Source organism: Artibeus jamaicensis, unplaced genomic scaffold (genome assembly GCF_021234435.1).
Source record: "Artibeus jamaicensis isolate MK-2021 breed Jamaican fruit bat unplaced genomic scaffold, CSHL_Jam_final scaffold_1964, whole genome shotgun sequence".
In the NCBI taxonomy this organism is placed as follows: Eukaryota; Metazoa; Chordata; class Mammalia; order Chiroptera; family Phyllostomidae; genus Artibeus; species Artibeus jamaicensis.
The window spans coordinates 9,386,260-9,407,391 of NW_026522030.1; the positions used below are offsets into that span (position 1 = coordinate 9,386,260).

At 39.7% G+C, this 21,132-nt stretch overlaps 1 protein-coding gene across 3 annotated transcripts in view; it reads right to left on the minus strand.

The window, feature by feature from the left end:
- Positions 1-21,132, minus strand: part of MUSK (muscle associated receptor tyrosine kinase) — an 85,345-nt gene that overhangs the window by 22,025 nt on the left and 42,188 nt on the right. For all 3 annotated transcript variants that reach the window (XM_037152602.2, XM_053656584.1, XM_053656585.1), the window contains 2 exons: positions 13,204-13,363; positions 1,982-1,988 (listed from right to left, as the gene is read on the minus strand). In XM_037152602.2, coding sequence (XP_037008497.2) covers positions 1,982-1,988; positions 13,204-13,363 — 167 coding nt within the window. The remainder of the gene's footprint in view (positions 1-1,981; positions 1,989-13,203; positions 13,364-21,132) is intronic.

The following is a 21,132-nucleotide window of genomic DNA, read 5'->3' on the forward strand; positions in this document are numbered from 1 at the left end:
ATCGTCTGTGAGTGATCTGTGCTGCCTTTGCCCGGCAACAGCAGAGCTGAGCGGTGTGGCCACAGAGTCCGTATGGCCCACAAAGCCAAACACGCTTAATACGCAGCCCTGTGCAGAAAAAGTTTGCCAACCCCTGCTCCAAAACATAGATCAAATGTTCCTTTTCTGAAATGCCAAACCCAGTGTCCTCGAGTAGAAGGACACGGCCTCCTCTGAAAAACACCTCTTGTGCTTCTTCTGACTAAAATTACCACTTGTTTGCTGTGTAAGAACAGAGTGCTATAAACACAAAATTTTAAATTTAAAAAATTTGGAAAATTTATTATGTTGGCCACATAGATACCCTTTATATATTGTATATATTTGTACATACATCAGTTATAATCCATATATATATATAAGTATAACATGTACAGTATTATGTATGCTATATATTGAATACATAGACAGTATATAACTATAGTTAGAATTATTTTATAAATACATTTTTGTATCCTGCATTTTCACTTACCATGATATAAACATTTGCTTATGCTATTATGTTTTTCAAGAACATGGTCCTACAATCACATCAGCTTATCCTATTGGCAGATATTGAAACTGTTAATACATTTCACTAAAAAATAAGGAGTCGTTTTGAATTATATTGCCTCATACATTTATTATTTTTAACATAAATTACTAAAAGTGGACTTACCCAATTAATAGGCACAACCATTTCATTTCTTGATAAAAATTGCCAAATGCTTTCTAGAAAAGTTATTGTCATTTTTTTCTATCAGCAGAGTTTTTGAGTGCTTGTGTTATCACAAGTAGAAAATAGTATGAAATTTTCTTTAATTAGCATTTGTTTGACTACTAATGAGTTTAAATTTTTTCTTTTGCCCTTTTGTACATATGAATGATCTATTTCTGTTGAGTCCTCAAATTTGTAATACATACTTCCATTGTTATGTTGTCTTGCAACTAATCTGTGTATGTGTGTGCATTTTTCCTGGTAAAATATAAATTCCTTGAGGGCGCAGATATAATTTGTTTATTTCTCTACTTTCCTTTACAGTGCCAGGGATAGAGGGAGTGGTTGAAAACATGCACAGAGAGGACAGGTGTGCTAAACTGTAGTTAATATAGTAGCTACCAATCTGAGTTCTTGTCTGTCTGCCTGAGATCAGATCGAGGCTTTGTAGTTTGCTATGTGGTCCTGGAAATTCTTGGTGCATCAGGTTACATAAATAATATGTATTCTTGGGGAGGGGTCAGAGGGGAAAGGCAGAACACCATAGAAGTTTCTTGAAGAATAATAAAAAACGTTTTAAAAAATAAATAATATGTGTCCTTATAATAATAGTTCTTGCCCCATAAAGTTGCCGAATATTGATATGGCAAAAATGGTAATCAAAATGTACCACAAAAATTAGCTGCTATTATCTTGATTATTAATCATTTTAATCTCAGTTTCATTTGCAAAATTAGATAAAAATAGTCATTACATTTCATAGAGTTTATATGAAAGTCAGCCTGACTGCAAATAATCACTGTAAATTGCCGACTGTTGTATTACAAGGTAATACTTTCTTATCTACAGGATAAAACAATGAGGAGAGTTTGGGAAGCCGTTCTGGGTTCCATTTCCAAGCCTATAATTTACCAGCTGCATAAATCACTGGAACTCTCCAGTTGAAAGAAACTCTCAGTTTCTTTTCTGTACAATAGGGATAATAATACTATCTATTTCAGGGATTTCCTGGGGATAAGTTTAAATAATGCATGTAAAGCTCTGAAAACAGTGCTTGATACACCATAAGCATGCAATAGATGTTACCTGTCTTCATTTTCCTCATCACCTTGTAAGAATATTAAAGTGATTCAAAATTAGAAAGTTTCTGAAAGATTACAGTGCTCAGCAAATAGACAATAGATGGCATGCCAAACAAAAATTAAAACATTAAGACAAAACATTGATATAATAATAGTATCTTACCTCCATTCTTTTAACAGGAGAGAAAGTTCCCACAGGAGATGAGATTAAAGGGAAAAAGAAGTAAAAGTTAGTACATTTTCATCTTGTGGTTTGCAAGAGATAGCTCTGGTACTTTTAATCTCTAGATTTCTGAAAAGTTCTCTGCTTCACCGAGGAGGCCAGATACTACATTAACAGCAGAGGTGGAGAAAGAGATTAAGAAAGTACTGAGTGTCTCCAGGAACTGAATTCTTTTCAAGTTGAAGCAACGATGGATGCCACCAGCCCGGGCGGTGTTATAGCTCAGCATATCCCTCAGTTAGCCACCCAGGGACTGTGCTTCAGGGACTGTGCAAGGCGTGGAGGTTAAGTAGGAAGAGGCAAGAGGGGAGGAGAGGAGTGGAGGAGAGATGAGAGGGCTGTTATTTCCACAAACCCACTAGCTTCATAGCCTTGTGACCTGTGCAGCCACACGGGGTCCTGTGTTCAGAAGGAACACGTGCTGAGTTGAAGGCACTGCTGCCGCCATCTTGAAATACTTGATTTGTTAGCAAGGGATCTCTGCATTTTCATTTTGCACTGGATTTCATCAATTACGCCCACAGAGTGAAAGGTCAAGGCACTGAGCAAACTGCCTCTTTCCTCAGTTGAGTTATGGGGCTCCCAGCAGCAATGGCCCCAACCTGGACTCTTCCAAGGCAGAAAGACCCTTGTGGGGGTGTAATTGATCAGCATTTCTGAATTCCAGCTCTTTTTGTATAGGAAATCTCAAACTTCACACCCTTTACTAAGCCCTCTGTGATCTACATTCTCCTGTCCCCCAACACCCATTGTAAAAGTAAGAAGTAAAACATATGCTTTGGCTAAATGCAATTTGCCTTGAAATTTAGAATTTCTCCCAATGTTGATGTCTAACTCCTTTTTAGGTTTCAGGTCCACTTGGGTCTTTTTCTTTGGCTATTTTTTTTTAAAGATTCTGAAATGAATCCTCTGAGAAGTCTATATACTTGAAAAACCTGGTAAACTCAGAGCTTTGTCTTTCTAATCATTCCTTGGGCATTTGTGAGGGTTGGTGACCAGAAGGTTTTCGTAAGCTTGTGTACGTGAATCTTTTGTCTGTATGGGCTTTCTATTAAGGGAGCCTCGTGCTGAGACTCAGAAACCAACTTACACGAGGCACCACCATGACCCAAACCTCATGACCTTCCTGCTACTGTCCAGATAGAACAGGTGGAAGGAGCCATCAGAAAATTCTTCCAGAGAAAATGGTATGTAATTTAGAGAGGTAAAGGCAGATTCTAAGAGCAGCTGAGCAGGAAAACCTGTTGAAACACAAGGAGGCCAAGGATATGTGTATGAAAGAGTCCTTCACTTAAGATGCAAAAGGAGGATTCAATACCACGGATATGTGCCAATGACAAAGAGAATCCAGGCATCGATTTGGGAGGTGATAATAAGACCAGATATGCTTCTGTTTTGAGGACAAGTGAAGAAAGAAAAATGAAATTAACTAAGGGTGCTTGTTTGTCTCAAAACTATTAAGAGAATCAGAGGATGCCCACGTATGCCAGGCTTTTGTGTGTTTCTTACAGAAACTTCTCCAGTCACATTTTCTTTGGGGGGAGGTTGGGGAATGGGGAAGGGATTGCAAGAACCTTGCAATCATAAACCAATGCTTTTATCTCAAAACAAGATATTTTAAAATTCCAAAAATTTCCAACAGTCATCAAGGTTTGTAGTATTTTTAAAATTATCTGGAAGTCAGGACAAGTTTGACTCTCTTCTAAAACGTGCAGTGACTCTAATAAAGGAGACTGCCTGATTATAAAGAGAATGCTTGGCTGTTACTCCTAACTGCAGAACAGCTGGTAGCAATTTAGTGTGACCATTGGCTGTTATTCATTTACGCTTTCCCCTTCTATTAAAAGATAAAAACAAACAAACAAACAAAAAACAAAAACAACACACCTGTTTAATCAGTCTGAAACCAGATATGCAGATGAGTACTAGGAATACCAAAGGACACTTTTGTGAAGGATATGATTGTCTAAGTCCTCTACTGTATACCCGAAACTAATACAAACAATATTAAATATACACTGTAATTGAAAAAATGAAATTTAAAAAACGAAACCATATAAAGCTATTACGAAATGCCAGGAAACAGACTTTTGTGTTAATAAGAACACTCTCCCCCTATGGTGGCTGAGTAGTGTGTTCCTGCCTCATTCACCCAAGTCTCATAATTGAGAAGATTAGGGACACATTGGACGAGGGACTCTCAGCTTCCAGACCTGAGAGAGCATGAAACATGGTAGAACAGTCAATCAGCTATATTCGTTATGAAATGTCATTCAAAGTCCTATTTATTTTCTGTCACAGTGTGGAATGGCAACTCCTTGAAAATCTAGAAAATAAAGCTACAGTCAACCCCTTTGTCCACAGTCCCACTGTCTGCAGTCCCTGTTCCCTGCCCTCAACCACGGTCTGAAAACAAAACGAAAATGGCAGAAATCACAAGTTTTTAATTGTGTGTCATTCTAAGTAGTGACACAATCTCACGACATTTTTCCAGGACGTGGTCATCCCTTTATTCAGCTCCATGCCATAGACTGCTCACCGCTGAGCACCTGTCGGTCAGGGAGTAGCCCCCATGCTTATCAGGATGACTGCTGCACTGTTGCAGTGCTGGTGTTTACTTATTAAGTAAAATAACCCACCCTTATTTTACTTAACAATGGCCCCAAGGCACAAGAATAGGGAGGCTGGCAATTTGGATATGCCAAAGAGTAGTGAAGGGCTCCCTTTGTGTAAAGAAGTGAGAGTCCTCAAATGGGTATTTAATTTTCTCACATAGCTACAAGAAGAGTGAGTAGAGTACAATAAGTTTATTTTGAGTGAGAGACCGTGTCTCCATAACTTTTGCTCTAGTATATTGTTATAATTGTTCTTTTTTATTATTAGTTGATAATCTCTTACTGCAACTAATTTATAAATTAACCTTTATCATAAGTATGAAGTATGTATGTATAATAAAACATAGTTTATATAGGCTTCAGTACTATCTGTGGTTCAGGCATCCACTGGGGGTCTTGGGACATATGCCCCATGGATAAGGGGGGACTACTGTATGTGGCCCATTTGGGGAGTGGAGGACTCCAATACTACCACGTTGTATTTTCCCTACTGCCCACTTTTGGTTATGTTACATATACTCATTTGAGTTTTAAATTGACCGGAAGTGACCGGAAGCTGCAGACCCTGAGGTCAGTCCAAAGGAGGGGCACTGCAGAAGGTGGGAGTGTCGGTAGACTGGGGTATAACTCGTATTGGATAAGGGATGTGACCACAGGCTCGTTCCCGTGCTCTGAGACTGTGCGGCCATAGACAGAACTTTGGACAGCGTTCTCCCGCCAAGGACCTATGAATGCCATTGTGAATGGGAAACATTGTACAAATATGTATTTTCCTCCCTGAATCCCCGTGTCTACTTTTCTCTCAGCTTTATTGAGATATACTTGTCATAACAACTTATAAATTTAAGGCATACAATATGTTGATTTCATGCCTTTAAATGCTGCAAAATGATTACCACCATAGCATTATCTAATACCCTATCACATCACATAATTATCTTTTTGTGTGTGTGTGAGAATATTTAAGATCTACTCTCAGCTACTTTCAAGTATGTCATTCAGGATTATTAACCATAATCACCATGTTGTGCATTAGATTCTCAGAACTTATAACTGGAATTTTGTGACCTTTCATCAATGGCCCCCTATTCCCTACACTCCAGAGTCCCTGGTAACCCCTTCTGTACTCTATGTTTCTATAAGTTAGACTTTTTTTAGATTCCACATATAAATGAGACTGTCTAGTATTTATTGTTCTCTGATTTATTTCACTTAGCATAATGACTTCAAGTTTCATTCACATGTTGTCACAGATGGCAAGATTTCATTATTTTTATAGCTGAATAATATTCCATTGGGTATATGTACTATATCTTCTTCGTCCACTTCTTTGTGGACACTTGGGTGGTTTTCGCATCTTGGCTATTGTGAATACTGCTGCAATGAACATGAGAGTGCCACTATCTCCTCCATATCCTGTTTTCATTTCCTTTGGGTTTAGACCCAGAGTGGGGTTGCTGGATTATGCAGTAGTTTATTTTTAACTTCTTGAGCAATGTCTATACTATTTTATAGAGTGGCTGAGATAGTTTGCATTCCCACTAACGGTGCTCAAGAACTTCCTTTTCCCACAACCTCGCCAACACTTGTTAACTCTTGTCTTTTTGACAATAGTCACTCTAATGGGTACGAGGTGGTATTTCATCGTGGTTTTGATTTGCATTTCCCCAATGACTGGTGATGTGGAGAACATTTTCACAAACCTTTTGGCCATTCGTAGGTCTTCTTTGGGAAAAAAAATCTATTCAAATCCTCTGCCCATTTTTTTAATTGGGTCGTTTGTGTCTTTTATAAGTTGTAAAAGGTTTTTTTTCTAAATATATATTTTGGATATTAACTCCTTATCAGATACATCATTTGCAAATATTCTCTCCCATTCCATAGGCTGCCTTTTCATTTTATTGATGGTTTCTTTTGCTGTACAAGAGTGTTTTAGTTGGAAATAGTTCCACTTGTTTATTTTTCTTTGTTATAAATTGACCAAATATGAGTGAGTTCATTTGGGGGCTCTTGATTCAGTTCCATTTGGTCTATGTGTCCATTTTTATGCCAGTTCCTATATTGCTTTGATTACTATAGTTTTATCATATAACTTGAAATCGGGAAATATGATATCTCCAGAATTGTTTTTCTTTCTCAAAATTATTTTGGCTACTTAGGATCTTTTGTGGTTCCACACAAATTTTAGGATCATTTGTTCTATTTCTGTGAAAAAATGTAATCAGAATTTTGATTGAGACTGCCTTGACTCAGTAGATTTCTTTAATTAACTACTATGGGCATTTTAAACACCTTAATTCTTCTGACTCATGAATACAGAATCTCTTTCCATTTATCTGTGTCTTCTTCAATTTCTTTAATCAAAGTCTTAGAATTTTCTACTCATTGACCTTTCACATCCTTGGTTAAATTCATTTCTAAGAACAGGGGGAAGGGGGATAATGGGGAAAGGGAAGGGACAAACCAAGGAACACAAATAGAGGGCTCATGGGTAGGGAGAATTGGGAAAAAGGCAGGACAACTATAACTGAACAACAATTCAAAAAATAAAAGAGGGAGTGCAACAATAATTCACTGTGGTGTCAGAACACATACATTATTTCTGCTTATCTGGAAAATATGTTTACTAAAATATAGGCTTCTTATTTCTTCACAGTATTACACTCCTTTTATTGATAGAGGAAAAGTCTAAGCTTAAAACAGTTTTTTAGAACAAGGCAAAAAAAATTTATTCCTAAGTATTTTAACGTTTTTGATATTATTCTAAATGTATGGTTTTCTGTATCTTTTTCAAATATCTTGTTGTTAATGTATAGAAACACAACTGATTTCTGTATGTTGATTGTGCATGCTGAAACTTTACCAAATTTATTTATTAGTTCTAACAGTTATTCAGTGGAGTGTTTACGATTGTCTATATATAAAATTATGTCGACTGCAAACAAAGAAAATTTCACTTTTTCCCTCTCTATTTGGATGCCTTTCTTTTTATTGCCTTGTCATTCTGGCTAGAACTTCCAGTAACTCTGCCGAATAGAAGGGGTGAGAGTGGGTAATAACGTCTCGGTCCTGATCTTAGAGGAAAAGCATTCGAGCTTTCACTGTTGAGTATGATGCTGGCGGTGGGTTTGTCATATATGGCTTATATTGTATCGAGTTATGTTTCTTCTATACCCAATTTGTTGAGCCTTTTTATCAGGAATTATATATTCTTTGTTGAATGCATTTTTTGCACTTATTGAGATGATCACGTCATTTTTAATTTTTCATCCTATTAATGTGGTGTATCACATTGATTGATTTGCATATGTTGAAGCATTCTTGTATCCCTAGGACAAATCTCACTTGATCACGGTGTATGCCCCTTTTAATATGCTGTCAAATTTAATTTACTAATACTTAGTTCAGAATTTTTGCATCTATATTCATCAGGGATAGTGGTCTGAAGTTTTCTTTTCTTATAGTGTCCTTATTCTGGCTTTGGTATCAGGATAATGCTGACCTAGTTACTAGGAATTTGGGAGTGTTCTCTCTTGTTCAGGTTTCTGGAAGAGCTTGAGAATATTGGTGTTAGTTCTTTTTTAAATGTTTGGCAGAATACTGGTACCTGTGTCTACTCTGATGGCCTCTGGCTCTTCCAGGACTATGCTCATTAGAAGGATAATGGGTTGTCTCCGCTGTCTTGCTGGTCTCTGCCACAGGGCCAAGAATTCTGATGACAAAGAGAGGGCATCTTGCCAGCTATCCTGTGTCCTGGCTACTTTAAATTGCAATTTGAACCTTTTGGGGTTGTGACTGGAGGGGAAATGCAACTTCCTGGCCTGTAGGAAGAGGTTCCAAAAGTTTCTCTGACTCCTTTTGATGACTAACAGCAAATGTAAATGAGTCAGAAAGAAGTATATCACATTTCTCTAACAATGCATATGGATTGGGGCAAACACATGGAAGAGTTTTGGGAAAACGAAGGCTGATCTTTACTTTTTTTTTCCTTGTCCTTAAACACTAGAAGTATCATTACACCTAATCCTAAGCACTAGACCAGATTTTTCCATCTCCAGTTTTTTCCTGCTGGGATGAGTAAATAAACAGATGGAGTAAAAGAGTAAAAGCTTCAAAGTGAGACACAACAAATGTGACAAAGGGGGCTGTTGACTACAGAACACTAGGGGAGGGCGGAGTTGACTGAAATGAGAGAAAGAAGAGTTTGGGATAAAAGAGCCTTGCCAGAGTGTCAAGGAGAGGCACCATATCTGACTCGGAGCTCTGGACTGCGGGCCAGCCCCATCAGAGGCCAAAGGAGGGAGGGGCTGAAAGCAGAAATGGAGAAAGCAGGTGCCACACCCAAGCTCTGGAAGATCTGGGGAGCATAAGACCATGCCTCTTTGAAATGATTCTGATTTAGAGTGAACCAACAGATTTGTTTTTCACCCGAGTGGCTTCACTTCTCAAGGGCATTGGTCCAGGGAGCTCCCCAGAGCTGGAAGGTAGTTTCTTCAACAATGGCAGAGGGACCTTCTAGCAGATTTAACTGAAAAGAACAAGCCAAAGTGATGAAGAGAAAACGGCAGATGTCTCATGGGGTTCAGAGGTCTTATTTCATTCTATCACTGAGACACCCTCATTGGATCTTCCTGGGAAAATTTTAGGAAAATTAGGGGAGTTTCATATCTCCTCACGGTCAGTGAGACACAACAGAAAAACACATCAGAGGCTGAACAGAGGGTCTCGGGTCTTTTTATGAGTTAGCAACTTGAAGCAGTTCCTCTTTACTCATCTCACTATTTTCTTACCATGTGCAGAAGGATTCAGACTTATTGGTTCAAGTACAGTACCTAACACCTGCTCAACATGCATTTTTAGGTTTATTGACTAAAGTCAAGTCATTGCTGGTTCAATTGGCCCTAATGAAGTCACTGCTTCTCATCTGAATTCAACTTGGTGGCAGCAGCATATTTCAAGGCCTCTTTGCTGCTATGTGCCGAACCATGCATTTGCTTCTACCATCATTTCCCTACAAGTATTCTATTGCTATTTTTCCTGGACATCTGTTGCTGATTGCCCCCATCCTCACTCCAGTCTATTCTCAACATTGACCACTCTGCCCTGCACTCTGAGCCATTGCCTTTCTGTGCTGTGTGTCTACAACTTAGGGTTCTTTCTACCATCAGAAAATACTGCTCTTTGGGAGGAGATTGCATCTTCCTCTGTGAGTGTATGCCATTTATTAATAGAGTTGGATCAGGTTCTCATTTTGGCTAGGACAGGGATGAAGGGGCAGTGTCGCTATAGATGATATGGTTCTGCAGTCCTTTCAGCATCAGGAAATCATATCCATGTGATGAATCTGCCCTCGTGGGGCAAATATGCTCATGTTATTAGGTTCTCCTCCTCATCAGTCCCACCACTGCCTTCTTTGTACTTGTGACATGTAGGCTCTGAAGGTTGATGCACTAGTGGGGGACTGCTGGGGACAGTCCCTCTGGCTTGGTATGTTGTGAAAAGGAGGAAAGTAGGAAAATTAATAATTTAGATACATATTTTATAGACTGCCTTTCTCTGGCCTAAAATCCTAGAAGAGAGCTATATTGATAAATTAAGGAAAAAGCCAAAAGTATAGGGAATTTTTCCTACTTTTAATCTGGGACCTTAGAAGCAAAAAAAAAAAAAAATACTATAGGGGTCCCTTACCCTGACATGGGAGGGCCACAGGTGTATAAAAATGGCAGCATGATGTGGTTGGGTAGACGGCAGGACTGAGTTGCTAGGTATGAATCGCTCTTGGATTTTGTGTTACTTGAAAGTGGTCCGGAAGTTGCTCCTGGCCCCACGAGGGATAAGAAGGGCTGATCTGGCATTCCACAGGCCTCCCCCTGTAGGGGGAGACAGGGTGGCCTAGCTGCAGAGTCTCTAGAGAGGGGCTTTCAGAAGGATTTGACTAAGAGGCAGAGAGCTGTGCTGCCACAGGAGGAGCCTCAAAGGGGCTGAGCCAGCCAGGGAGGTCCTCTGGGTTCTAACCAAGCCCAGAAAGAAGGTCATAAGTGTTCCAGCTGTAGACTATACTAGAGACTGGGACAGCAATGGGGTGGTTCCAGAGGGTACAACTATGTGAATTCAAATCCCCTGCCATCTAGGAGAAGGATGGAAGAAAAAAGAGCAGAAAGAGCCCTGGTGGCAATTGATCTTTGAACACCTTATTAATTACCTGAAATGAGACTCTCTTAAGATTAACAATATTATTTATTTTCTTCTGCTCAGAGGAGGTATAAATTAAACTAATTAGATCAGTTTATTTTCTCTCTCTCTCCACACACACATAGCCATAAATATATATTTTTTAATATTGGGTCTTGATCAAATATCAAATAAAACATAAGATAATGAGACTAGAATGATATCAAGCAGTTAAAAGGCATCAAAATTTTAATTATTTTTGTCTCCTGAACTTTCTCATGTTCTTATGTTTTGTTTTGTTTTTATCTTTATTGTTTTTCTTAAGACACCTTCCTCAATATCTCAAACATATCTTAACTCATTTTTCTACCATATTTCCACATTCAAACATTTCCGAACTTATCATTTCTATCCTCATAGGTCCCATGGTTCTCTTCTCTTCTCTCTGTACCATTGCTGCTGTTGTTCATGCCTCAGGACTTTTCCAGACTCCTAGAATAGCCTCCTAACTTCCTGCCATGCCTCCCAAACTTTTGACACCCAACATCTGTTAGTCTGATAAAGGATATATCTGACCATAACACTTGTCTCCTCTGAAATAATGAAACGACTTCCCATTGATTGAAGACTACATTCAACCTACTTAGGGTCTTTATAACCTGGCTGGAGCCCACATTTCAAACCTTTTTTCTACATTCTTCTGATCATTCCCAGTTCCCATAATGCTCTAGACCTGCTGTTTTCTGAATACACTTCCACTTTCTCATCTCATGCTCATGTCTCCTGATCCATTCCTTTAAGCACAGTTTTTCTTTTTCTGCCGTTGTACTTCATTTATGCTTCTGACATAGAACATAGTCTATGCCATAATATACAGGGTCCAGCAGAAATAACACCCCCTTTTATTACAAAATCATAAGCTTGAAATTCTATAACATAACACTATCACACTCACACCATATAAGATTTTAAGTGAGATGTTCAAATTAAAACTATAAATTATTACACCCATATTATTACCCTACCAACCACACTCAAGCAGGAGTTACTTCTGCCACACCCTGTGTATGGCTGATCGATTTCCTTTCCAGACTGAAAATCCTCAAAAGGCAGGAACTTTGTTGTTAATTATCCCATTTGTTAATTAAGTTTGCACCCCTTACCTAACACAGTGGTCTGAATCCAGTGTATGTAGTAGGTGCATGTAAAAGCACTTTACACACAGTGAAGTGCTATGTAACTAGTAATCGTAGCATATGTCTAACTGGGTTGTATTTACTTTTAGAATTCTCACCCATTTCCTCTGGCAGAAATGACTTCCCTTCAGTGGACATTTTAGAATAACTGATACGATGTCCCAAGACGATCTAGACAGATATAATCCCGGGGAAGGCAGAAGGAGCCGTCATTTTGGAATGTTCTCTTCCTTCCATGCGCTTGCCCAGAGGCCCAGCCTTGCCCAACGCTCCCTGCATAGTTTTCTGTGGTCTCAATTCCCCTCATATAAAGATCACAAACATTACTGGAAATTTCCCCATCATGGCAGATCAAAGAAGTGACACTGTAGTAAGAAATGTCAGGCTGTGGAAAGCTGGCACTGGGCACATGTCCTCCCAATGCTTGGCTTACATGTGAGAACAAGCATCTCTCCGCTGACCCTTGGGCAGTCCACATGAAATGAACAGAACATGCTGGGCACTTCCTGATACAGGGATTAGTTTCATCTCCAGGAATTCCACAAATGTTCTCAGAAGCCTTTGGGATATTTACATTTTAAAAATAAACCTTTAAAACCCAACACAAACATCCTAGGATTCCATGTGTCAGCTCTTTTCCTTGAAACACCTATAAGTACTGCTATAATTTGCATATAACAGGACAGGAAGAGACTATGAGATAGATCCCATACTCCTAAGTAACAATGTCTTCCAAAAATAGGCACGAAGAGATTGGCACAACCATATTAAATGCCTGCCAACTTACTCTTTGAGAGCTTCAGAAAGTTTGACCCAGAGAAAGAAAGAAAAGAGAGAGGAGGAAGGAGAGAGAGAAGACAGAAAAGGAAAGTAAGAAAAAGAATGAAAAGGGGAAACAAGGGAGGAAGGGAGACAGGGAGGGAGAAAGGAATAGAAATGAGCCTTTGGAAGCTGTTACTCATCACTTGGGTAAGTATTTGAGGATTTCATTTTTGAGGCAATAATTCAGCCAATCAACTATTGTCTAGGTCAACCTCTGGAGTGTCCACATGAAAGAACAGAATAGGCCAAAGGGGGGTGAAGTAAGATATTAAACATAGTGTTTCCCAGTGTGAGATATTCATAGACTAGTGCCAACTCTTCTCTCCTGGAACAATGCAATGGTGAAGATCCATCCTACCTGCTATACTGACAGTGGCCGCGGCCTTTGCAGTACTGAATTTCTCTCCGTGCTTATTGGTAGCTATGCACGTGTAGAGTCCTGGCTTGGTGATAAACAGCTGCAGTCTTGAGTCAATCACTCGGTCTTTCACACTTTCTTGAATGGATCCAGAAGAAACCTGGTGGAGTGGGGAGGAAAAAAGGATAGAATTAGTTCAAGGATTTTCTAATTTGCTAAGTCTGTAGACTCGAAAGAAAAAGGATTAAGATTATGATCAAAAGGCATATGGTAGATTGCAAAAATAGCCAAAGATTTTTGCATCTCTATGCCCGTGACTTTGTAGTATGATTTTGTAGCTCTTCTCTCAAAAGGTAGCATCATTCTCCATGCTTTAAACCTAGATTGGCCTGAGACATGACTTAAAAAGACACAGAGATTTGTACAGTTCTTACACATTGTGGCTTGCTATCTTGTTGCTCATTGTACCTGTCACCTTTGGTGAATAAGCCAGAGCTAGCCTGCCAGAGGATGAGGCACACAATGCCCAGGTTTTCCCACTGTTCCAGCTTGGAGCTGAGAACAATCACTTGACATATGATAAAACCATTTTAGACCAACTGGTACTCAGTTACCCTGCCAATCTACAAGAGTAGATCAGCCAAGATCAGGCACTCCTGGTCCAAATCAACAAAACTATCCATTTGACCCACAGACTCGTGAGCATTATTAATAAATGGTTATTGTTTTAAACCACTCAGTTTGGGGATGATGGTGATATAGCAATAGATAACTATGCCACGTAGGAAAGATACACTGCATGGATCCCCCAAGAGGTATTCTGTATCCTTTGAAGATGAAAATAGTTAAGAATGAGAGGTGGTATACTTTTGGACTTATTTTCCTAACTCCTGTTCAGTTGCCCACAAATGCACATCAGATAAGGGGATGGGCACCAAGAAAAGCGATTGTGAACTTGATTCTGTTTCTGAGACATGACATATGCCACGCCATGCTACTTACAACAGGAAATCAAATGTGCTGGGAGAGGCAGGATATCGCTGCAATATTAGCACGTAATTGATGGGTTGATATACACAAGTGTTTATTTATTAGCATCATCGTGCTAGCTCTGCAATACAGACAGCTGCCAGCACATTCACAGTTAGAATTTGTACCCTAGTGTGTTTGACCCCAATCCTGTGTTTTTAAATCACTGTCATGGTGCCTTCCCCAGGTCTGCAAGAGGGAATAAATGAAGAGTCATTAGCAAACAAGAATAGTAACAACAATAGCCTCAACAAATCAACCAACCGGTGCACAAAACAAATGTTTGACTTAAACATCATTATTAACGTGGCAGCATTTTTTCAAATGGTGATTTACTCTTCTCTTCAGTACTATGCTATCTTTTTAATAATTACCCTTATTTGCCACTGCTTGTATAAGGGGGAATGCCAGTTTGAGGGAGGGAATCAGAGCTTGGTTTGTTTTGACATTATCTCAGAGGAGTAGAGGTGGGTTCCTCTGGCCACAGTAGGGATCTCTCTGTCCCCTAGAAGAGGGTGAGGCTGGGAATGAGAAATTTGAAGGCAGTTATTTTCCTGTTTTGCCTGAGGGAGGATTTTCACAGTTAGACAGACTAGCATGAGGGAGGGAAGCCCTGGGTGAGACCAGCTTTCTTTCTGCTGCAGCCAGGTAGCTGGCTGGCCCTGGAACCAAACACTTTCTGTAGCAATTGGACAGACCGAGTTTGCCCAGTTATAGCTGCTTTGTGTTTTTCCCCTTCTACATGCATCACTAGTGTCCATGCTTATGATAAAAAAGATTTCTGTGAACACTGATTCACCTAACTGGGGAAACTTCCCAGGCCAGGTCAAGTATTGTGGCATTTTCCCCTGATAAGCAGCCTGGATGCTATGAGAAATGGACAAGGCAGAGAGAAAATTATCTTTAAGAGACATATCTTTAGTTGGGAATTCAAATCCAACTCATCATTGTATTCATCAGAAGTGCAACTTCTTATAAATTTAACTGTCCAAGTTAGATCAAAAGGACTGAACAATTTGAAACACAACTTTGGATTCTCCCTGAATTTTAATACAAAGCAATAATGAGAAAAAAAGCTAAAGACCTCTATGCTCAATCAGCATGCTGTCTGCTATGAGGATGTTTTGTCTGTAAATAGAATCCCTTTCTAGTTCGTAGGAGTGAAATCTGTAGAACAGTTACCTTCCTCTGCAAAATTAGCCCCCTCTTTCAAGAAGTATAATGCTTTGGAAATGACCCAAAAGGACTCATCCCCCAGTGTTGCCTGAACTCCAACTATTTGCATGTTCACACCTAAGAAAGTCATCCCCAAACAGCTTCTCAAGGTCACCAAAAACACTCTTGGTAGGAAAAATAAGTGATTTTTAAACTGCCTGAGCTCCCCTCTCCTGGACGTCACCCAGGTGTTGAAACGGTTCAGCGAATACCCCAAGTTGGTAGGCTCATTGCCTGACTGTGATGCGGCTCCTAAATGCTGTTCCTCCTGTTTCCACAGGGTCGGCTCCGTCCAGCTTGTGACTCATGCACAGCAGGCCTCGTTAGTCATGGTTTGAATCTGTTTTTCTTTCTTTATGGGTCTCCCTGACCAACAGTTTAGTATTTTTGATGACCTCAAAGTAAAAACAACCCTTGGCCCTCCATTTCAGTCTTTTTGCCCTTCAGGTTTGAAAGATCAAAGGGATGAGTTCAGATTATTACTGTGAGTTCGGACTAAGGTATGCAGTGGGTAAAAGCAAGACTGTGATTGAGGTGACTATCTCTGGTGTTTATAGTAAATACACTATTTTCCCCAAGTCACCCAGGCATGCTGACCTGAAGGAGCTGGATAAACGGCTCTCTGCTCTGTGTATCATGTTCCCTTTCCATGATAGTGACCTCAAAAGAAGACAATCAGGAAGCTCTGTTCAATAGGAATAATAGCTCACGCCTGAGAATATGGGTGTGAAACCTTTTCAAAGGTGGCAAAACGGGTATAGACTGGTGGGATATTTTTACTATATCATTTAATATATTATTAAGACTAATACTGTTGTTTTGAGAGAATCTAACCCCAGTGCTGGATAATCTTGTACCTTCTTTATTATTTGACCTTGGCATAGGTACATGGCCTTGTTCTGCACATACTTTCAGCTAGCTGGGCACACCTCCTGGAACTGTTAGGGTGGGCGTCGCCCAGTGGGTCCATGTTCCAGGACTCGTAATAATGCCTGCCTGGGCATCTTTGGAAAAAGGAAAAAATACACTGAGAAAAATTTCCATAATGTTTCCACCTGGCTGCTAAATTATTCCACAAAAAATTGATATACGTAGTCATTTTGATTTACACAACTAGTAGGATAAGATGACCTCAAACCTCATGTACTTTGAACCTAAAATACTGCCACTTAAAATATATGTAAAACATATAGGTGACTTCCCTTTAAAAAAATTTAAAAACACAGATGATTTGACTACTTATTTGATAAAATTCTCCTAATAAATTTAAATGATTCTACTTTTAAAATATTTTAGGAGTTATATTTATCAATCAGAACAAGATGACATAAAATTTTACTGCATTTTTCATTGAATGGTAAAATAATAGAGATGTGTAGGTATAACTGTAAATAAATCTTGTTATCACAATACATGGATATTTTCTTTTAGAAAAGTAAGCCCTGCTCCTCCATATTAAACTGCTCTTTCTAATGTTGTAAAACAAGAGGAATATTACCATTCACTCTGAAGTTCATAAAAGATTACAGATTTTCATAAAAAGTAAGTGACATATCCACAGAGGGGAAAACAAGCAAAATGATTCTCGGTCACTTTGGGGCACGTTGCTTGTCTTCTCTTGTTCTTTGGCTCTAACTGTGTTGTGTGTTAGTCTATTGGTGTGTCCACAGAGGGAGATAAGAGGGGCATTCACATCTGTTAGAGTACCCGCTGCACTTAGTGTGTTGGGAAGTTGGTTCACTGACTTGCAGTTGGTGAAGAGCCACAGTTCCAACTCTGTTCTGTTTATTCTGTGCCAACTAGCTCCCAGGTCTGCATTCATCTTGGTTCGGGCCACCCAAAATGATATCAGGGCTGGGGGCTCTTCCCTGTTCTCCTCATTAGACTTTCAGGTTTGCTACTTGTACCACATTTAAGGCTTGAAATTGTCTCCATTTCCTGTGATCTGCATCAGTGCAGGCAAAGTCATCTCGATTTCCATTTGGACTTGGAGAGTATCGCCAAGAGCAAAGCTTGGCTGTGAGAGCCACACATTCTCTCTGACCATAAGAACTGCAGATGTACTTTGCCTTCTTCCAGGAAGAAAGTCACTAGTAGTTGGTTTTATTCCTCTTTTAGAATCTGAGACGATGAATCTATTTTGCCTCCTGCTTTTTTGTGAACCACATCTTGAATGATTAAGTTGGGGTTTCAATAAGACCAAAACTAACTCAAATCATCCAACTTTTTTAATTGCTCCCCACTCCAAGGAATCATACACTGCCCAGTTCTAAACACATAGAGCCTCTCTAAAAACAATGAATATTTTTAAAGCGTACATCTTTTCCTTATGACTGTTTTTATGGAGTAAGACAAACCAGTAAAGTCATATCCTCAGCCCAACCCCATTTTCTTACAGTGTCTTCACCCTGCTTCAGAGGTTCAAGACAACTACAGCAACTTCCAGGGAAAAGCCACAAACAGTATTGCCAAACAAGATTCAAGTTTTAAATGACACTTGAGATTTCAGTAGAAAGCTAAAGAACAGGACTTTGAATTACTTTATTATAACTTAACAAAACTGAGCACTTTAGCTCTGATCTCACATTGAGGATCATCTTTCCCAGTCACTTGTCTGTCATTATAGATATGGGAAAAACCAATGTCTGAGAGGCAAATGGACTCCCCTGAAATGACCTTAGCTGGAGAGGAGCATTTACAACTTAGGTCTTCTAATTCCTCACCTAATTCTCATCTAGCATACTTCAAGTTATAAGCTTATAGAATGACATTCATTTATTTACTTTATTTTGAAAAGATGGATGGTAAGCAATTAGATAAGATGAACCAATTTTAATAACAAATTAGGAGAAAAGTGTTTTTTCCAAGTATCAGAAAAGAAAAAAAAAGGTTTAATAGAAGCAATAGTTAAAACAAAGAATAAATAAGTGATAAAATGTAGAGGGTGCTACAGCAAGATGACGTTCTTCATTAGATGGGGTAGCCTTAGAATTTGGGATATTTTTCCTGGTGTAAAACATTTACCCAAGTTTGACACACTGACACACTTTGTTTTCCTCACCCTTCCTGCCCCGCCCCCACGCCTAGTGTCCTAGTTCTTCTCTTTCCTTTCCTCTCCTTTTTCTCTTTTTTTTCTCATTGGAACACTCCTTGGACTTTAAAATGCTATTGTTAATATATTATAATATGATAATATATGGACGCTGCTGCCAAGATACCAAAAAGTTGGGCAGAGACTATGCCTGAAAACACAAAAAATGAAAATAGCTGAGAACCCCTTAGATCAAAGGTGGCAAACGTAAGGCCTGAGGTCTGAATCTGGCCCTCCACCTTGTTTTATCCAGCCCAGCACCTTGTTTCTACCCAGTGGCAGCGCTGAGCTCCTTGCCCCTAGCTAAGGAGTAGTTATATCTATACAGTCCTAAACTACATTCAGCCCTTTGTAGGCAACCATGAGGCTGATGTGGCTCTGGTGAATATAAGTTTGACACCCTGCCTTAGACAACTGACCAAGGTTTAAGTTGTTCAGCTACACTGAGAGCTGTCCTCACCCCACCCAAAGGACCAGATCGAACATGCAACCCCATCCCCTTAAGACGTGAAAGAGGTCCTGAACAGCACCAGCTAGAGAGTTGATACATGCCCCCTGCTGAGTCGTAAAGGTTAACCAGTGGGATTGAGATGCTCAAACACTGCACCTTCAAAAGAAAGAATTGGCCTTTGGCTGACTCCTGAGAGATTATCTTATCCCTGGGACTATCCTGCCCGATAAGCATGTCTTTGTGTACCTGAGATCTGCGGCCATGCAAGAGTGTTCATGTTAACAGTGTAAATTCTGTTGAGTATCTCTTTCTGTTCCCCAGGGGCCTTAAGCCACACTGTATCTGGCTGACTTTTGGAGGGTCTGGAGATCAGCTAAAATCAGTCATGTGGGCTGTCCATGCCTGTATAACTAAGTCTCAGTAAAAACACTAGACACCAAACCATGAGTGAGGATCCCTTGTACAGTCATCTGTACATGTCGCATGTCATTGCTGAGGCATTAAGTTCTCTCCATGCAACTCCACTGGGAGAGGACAATGGATTGCCCTTTTCTGATTTTTAGCTGTGTCCTTTCATTGCGGTAAACTCAGTTCTGTCTTTCTAGTGAATCACCAAGCTTGAAGGGGACCTTGGGGTCTCTGACACACCTATTTTTTGCCGCAGCAGACACGTGTCTAATTCCCACCTGTAAAGTCTAAGAAGCAGAGTCAGGCTATTTAGCAACTTCAATGGACGGAGCAAAGAGGAAATAGCTCTGTTCAATGGTCTGGACCCAAAAGTTTGTAGATAAAAAGGTTTTATAGAAGATCTGAGCTGGAGTCATTTCCAATTCTTCCAAAAGGACCATCAGGGAGACTTTCAGTCAACTAACAAATTGGGGGATAAAAGAGAGAGAGCTATCCCGAGGAAAATGCGTCACTGGTGGCATCCTGAATATTCCCTGGTTTCCAAAGAGTCAGTTTTAAATACTAGTCAGGCACAGGGTTGTAAAGCAAACTTAAAAGAGTCAGTTAAATTTGAACTTTTCCACTCCAATGACTACCCCTCCTTTCTTCCCACCGCAAATGTGTGCATAAATAGCAGTCAGGAAGTGAGGGAAGAATGAATGAGAACGAGCTAAGAAGCCAACCAAAAAACCTGTATGGAAGGCAGGTGGCACACCTGCAAGAGTCATGAGAGAGGAAGGGAGAGGTCTCGTCTGCAAATGCCCTTGGAGGCTCTGGTTATTACTTAGGGGTAGACACTTAAAATGACTAGATTGGGTTAGGGTTAGTGGATTTAAATGGCCAAAAAGTGACAAGAAAAACCCTCAGCCTATTTGAAGCAGGGCTCAATGGTGGACCAAAAAAAACTTGCCCTGCTGAATGAACTTAAAATGGCAGAGAAAGTATTTGATAAGGTTGTACTACGTGCAAATCATGCTTATTTAACACCTGAGTTACTATTATCATCTTAGCCTACACATTAAACTCTTCTTTTGCCACCTGAACTCCCAAAAGAGAAGTAAAATCTGCAACCATGAAAAATAAATCCACAGACAGATGGAAAAGTATCATAATCAAAGGTCCAGAAATTTTCAGCAATTTCTGAAAGATACAAAGAGAGGGGATTATACTGCTAGAAAAACTAATGTCAACTAAGTAGCTGAAACCTGACATTTTTTTTTACAAAATAATGAACACTAGGTAGTCAAAGAGAACTAGGCACACAAGGAAACAAAACACGATGAACGAAAGTCAGCAGGAAAACAATAGGAACAGACCTCCAACTCCAATAAAAGCCCAAGTTGTTACAGCGACCTACACAAGCCTCTACAATCCACAGCCCCAAACACACCCTTTGCCTATTTTCTTTTTGCTCACTCACTTCTTGCCATGCTGACGTACTTGCTGTTCTTCTAGCATACCGCAGGCACTTCTTTCTCAAGAGATTTTCCCCATTATCTTCCTTCAGCTCCTTTAGGTCTTAACTCAGATGTCTTCATCTGAACAAGACTTCCCTGACCACTCTATTGAAAATGGAATCTTTCTCTTAAGGCTGCAATTTCTGTCTCATTTTCCTGTTTTATTTTTCTCCACAGCATTTGGCGCTATCCACATAGAATGTATATTCTCCTATTTGTTTTCTTTTGTAGCTTGTCTT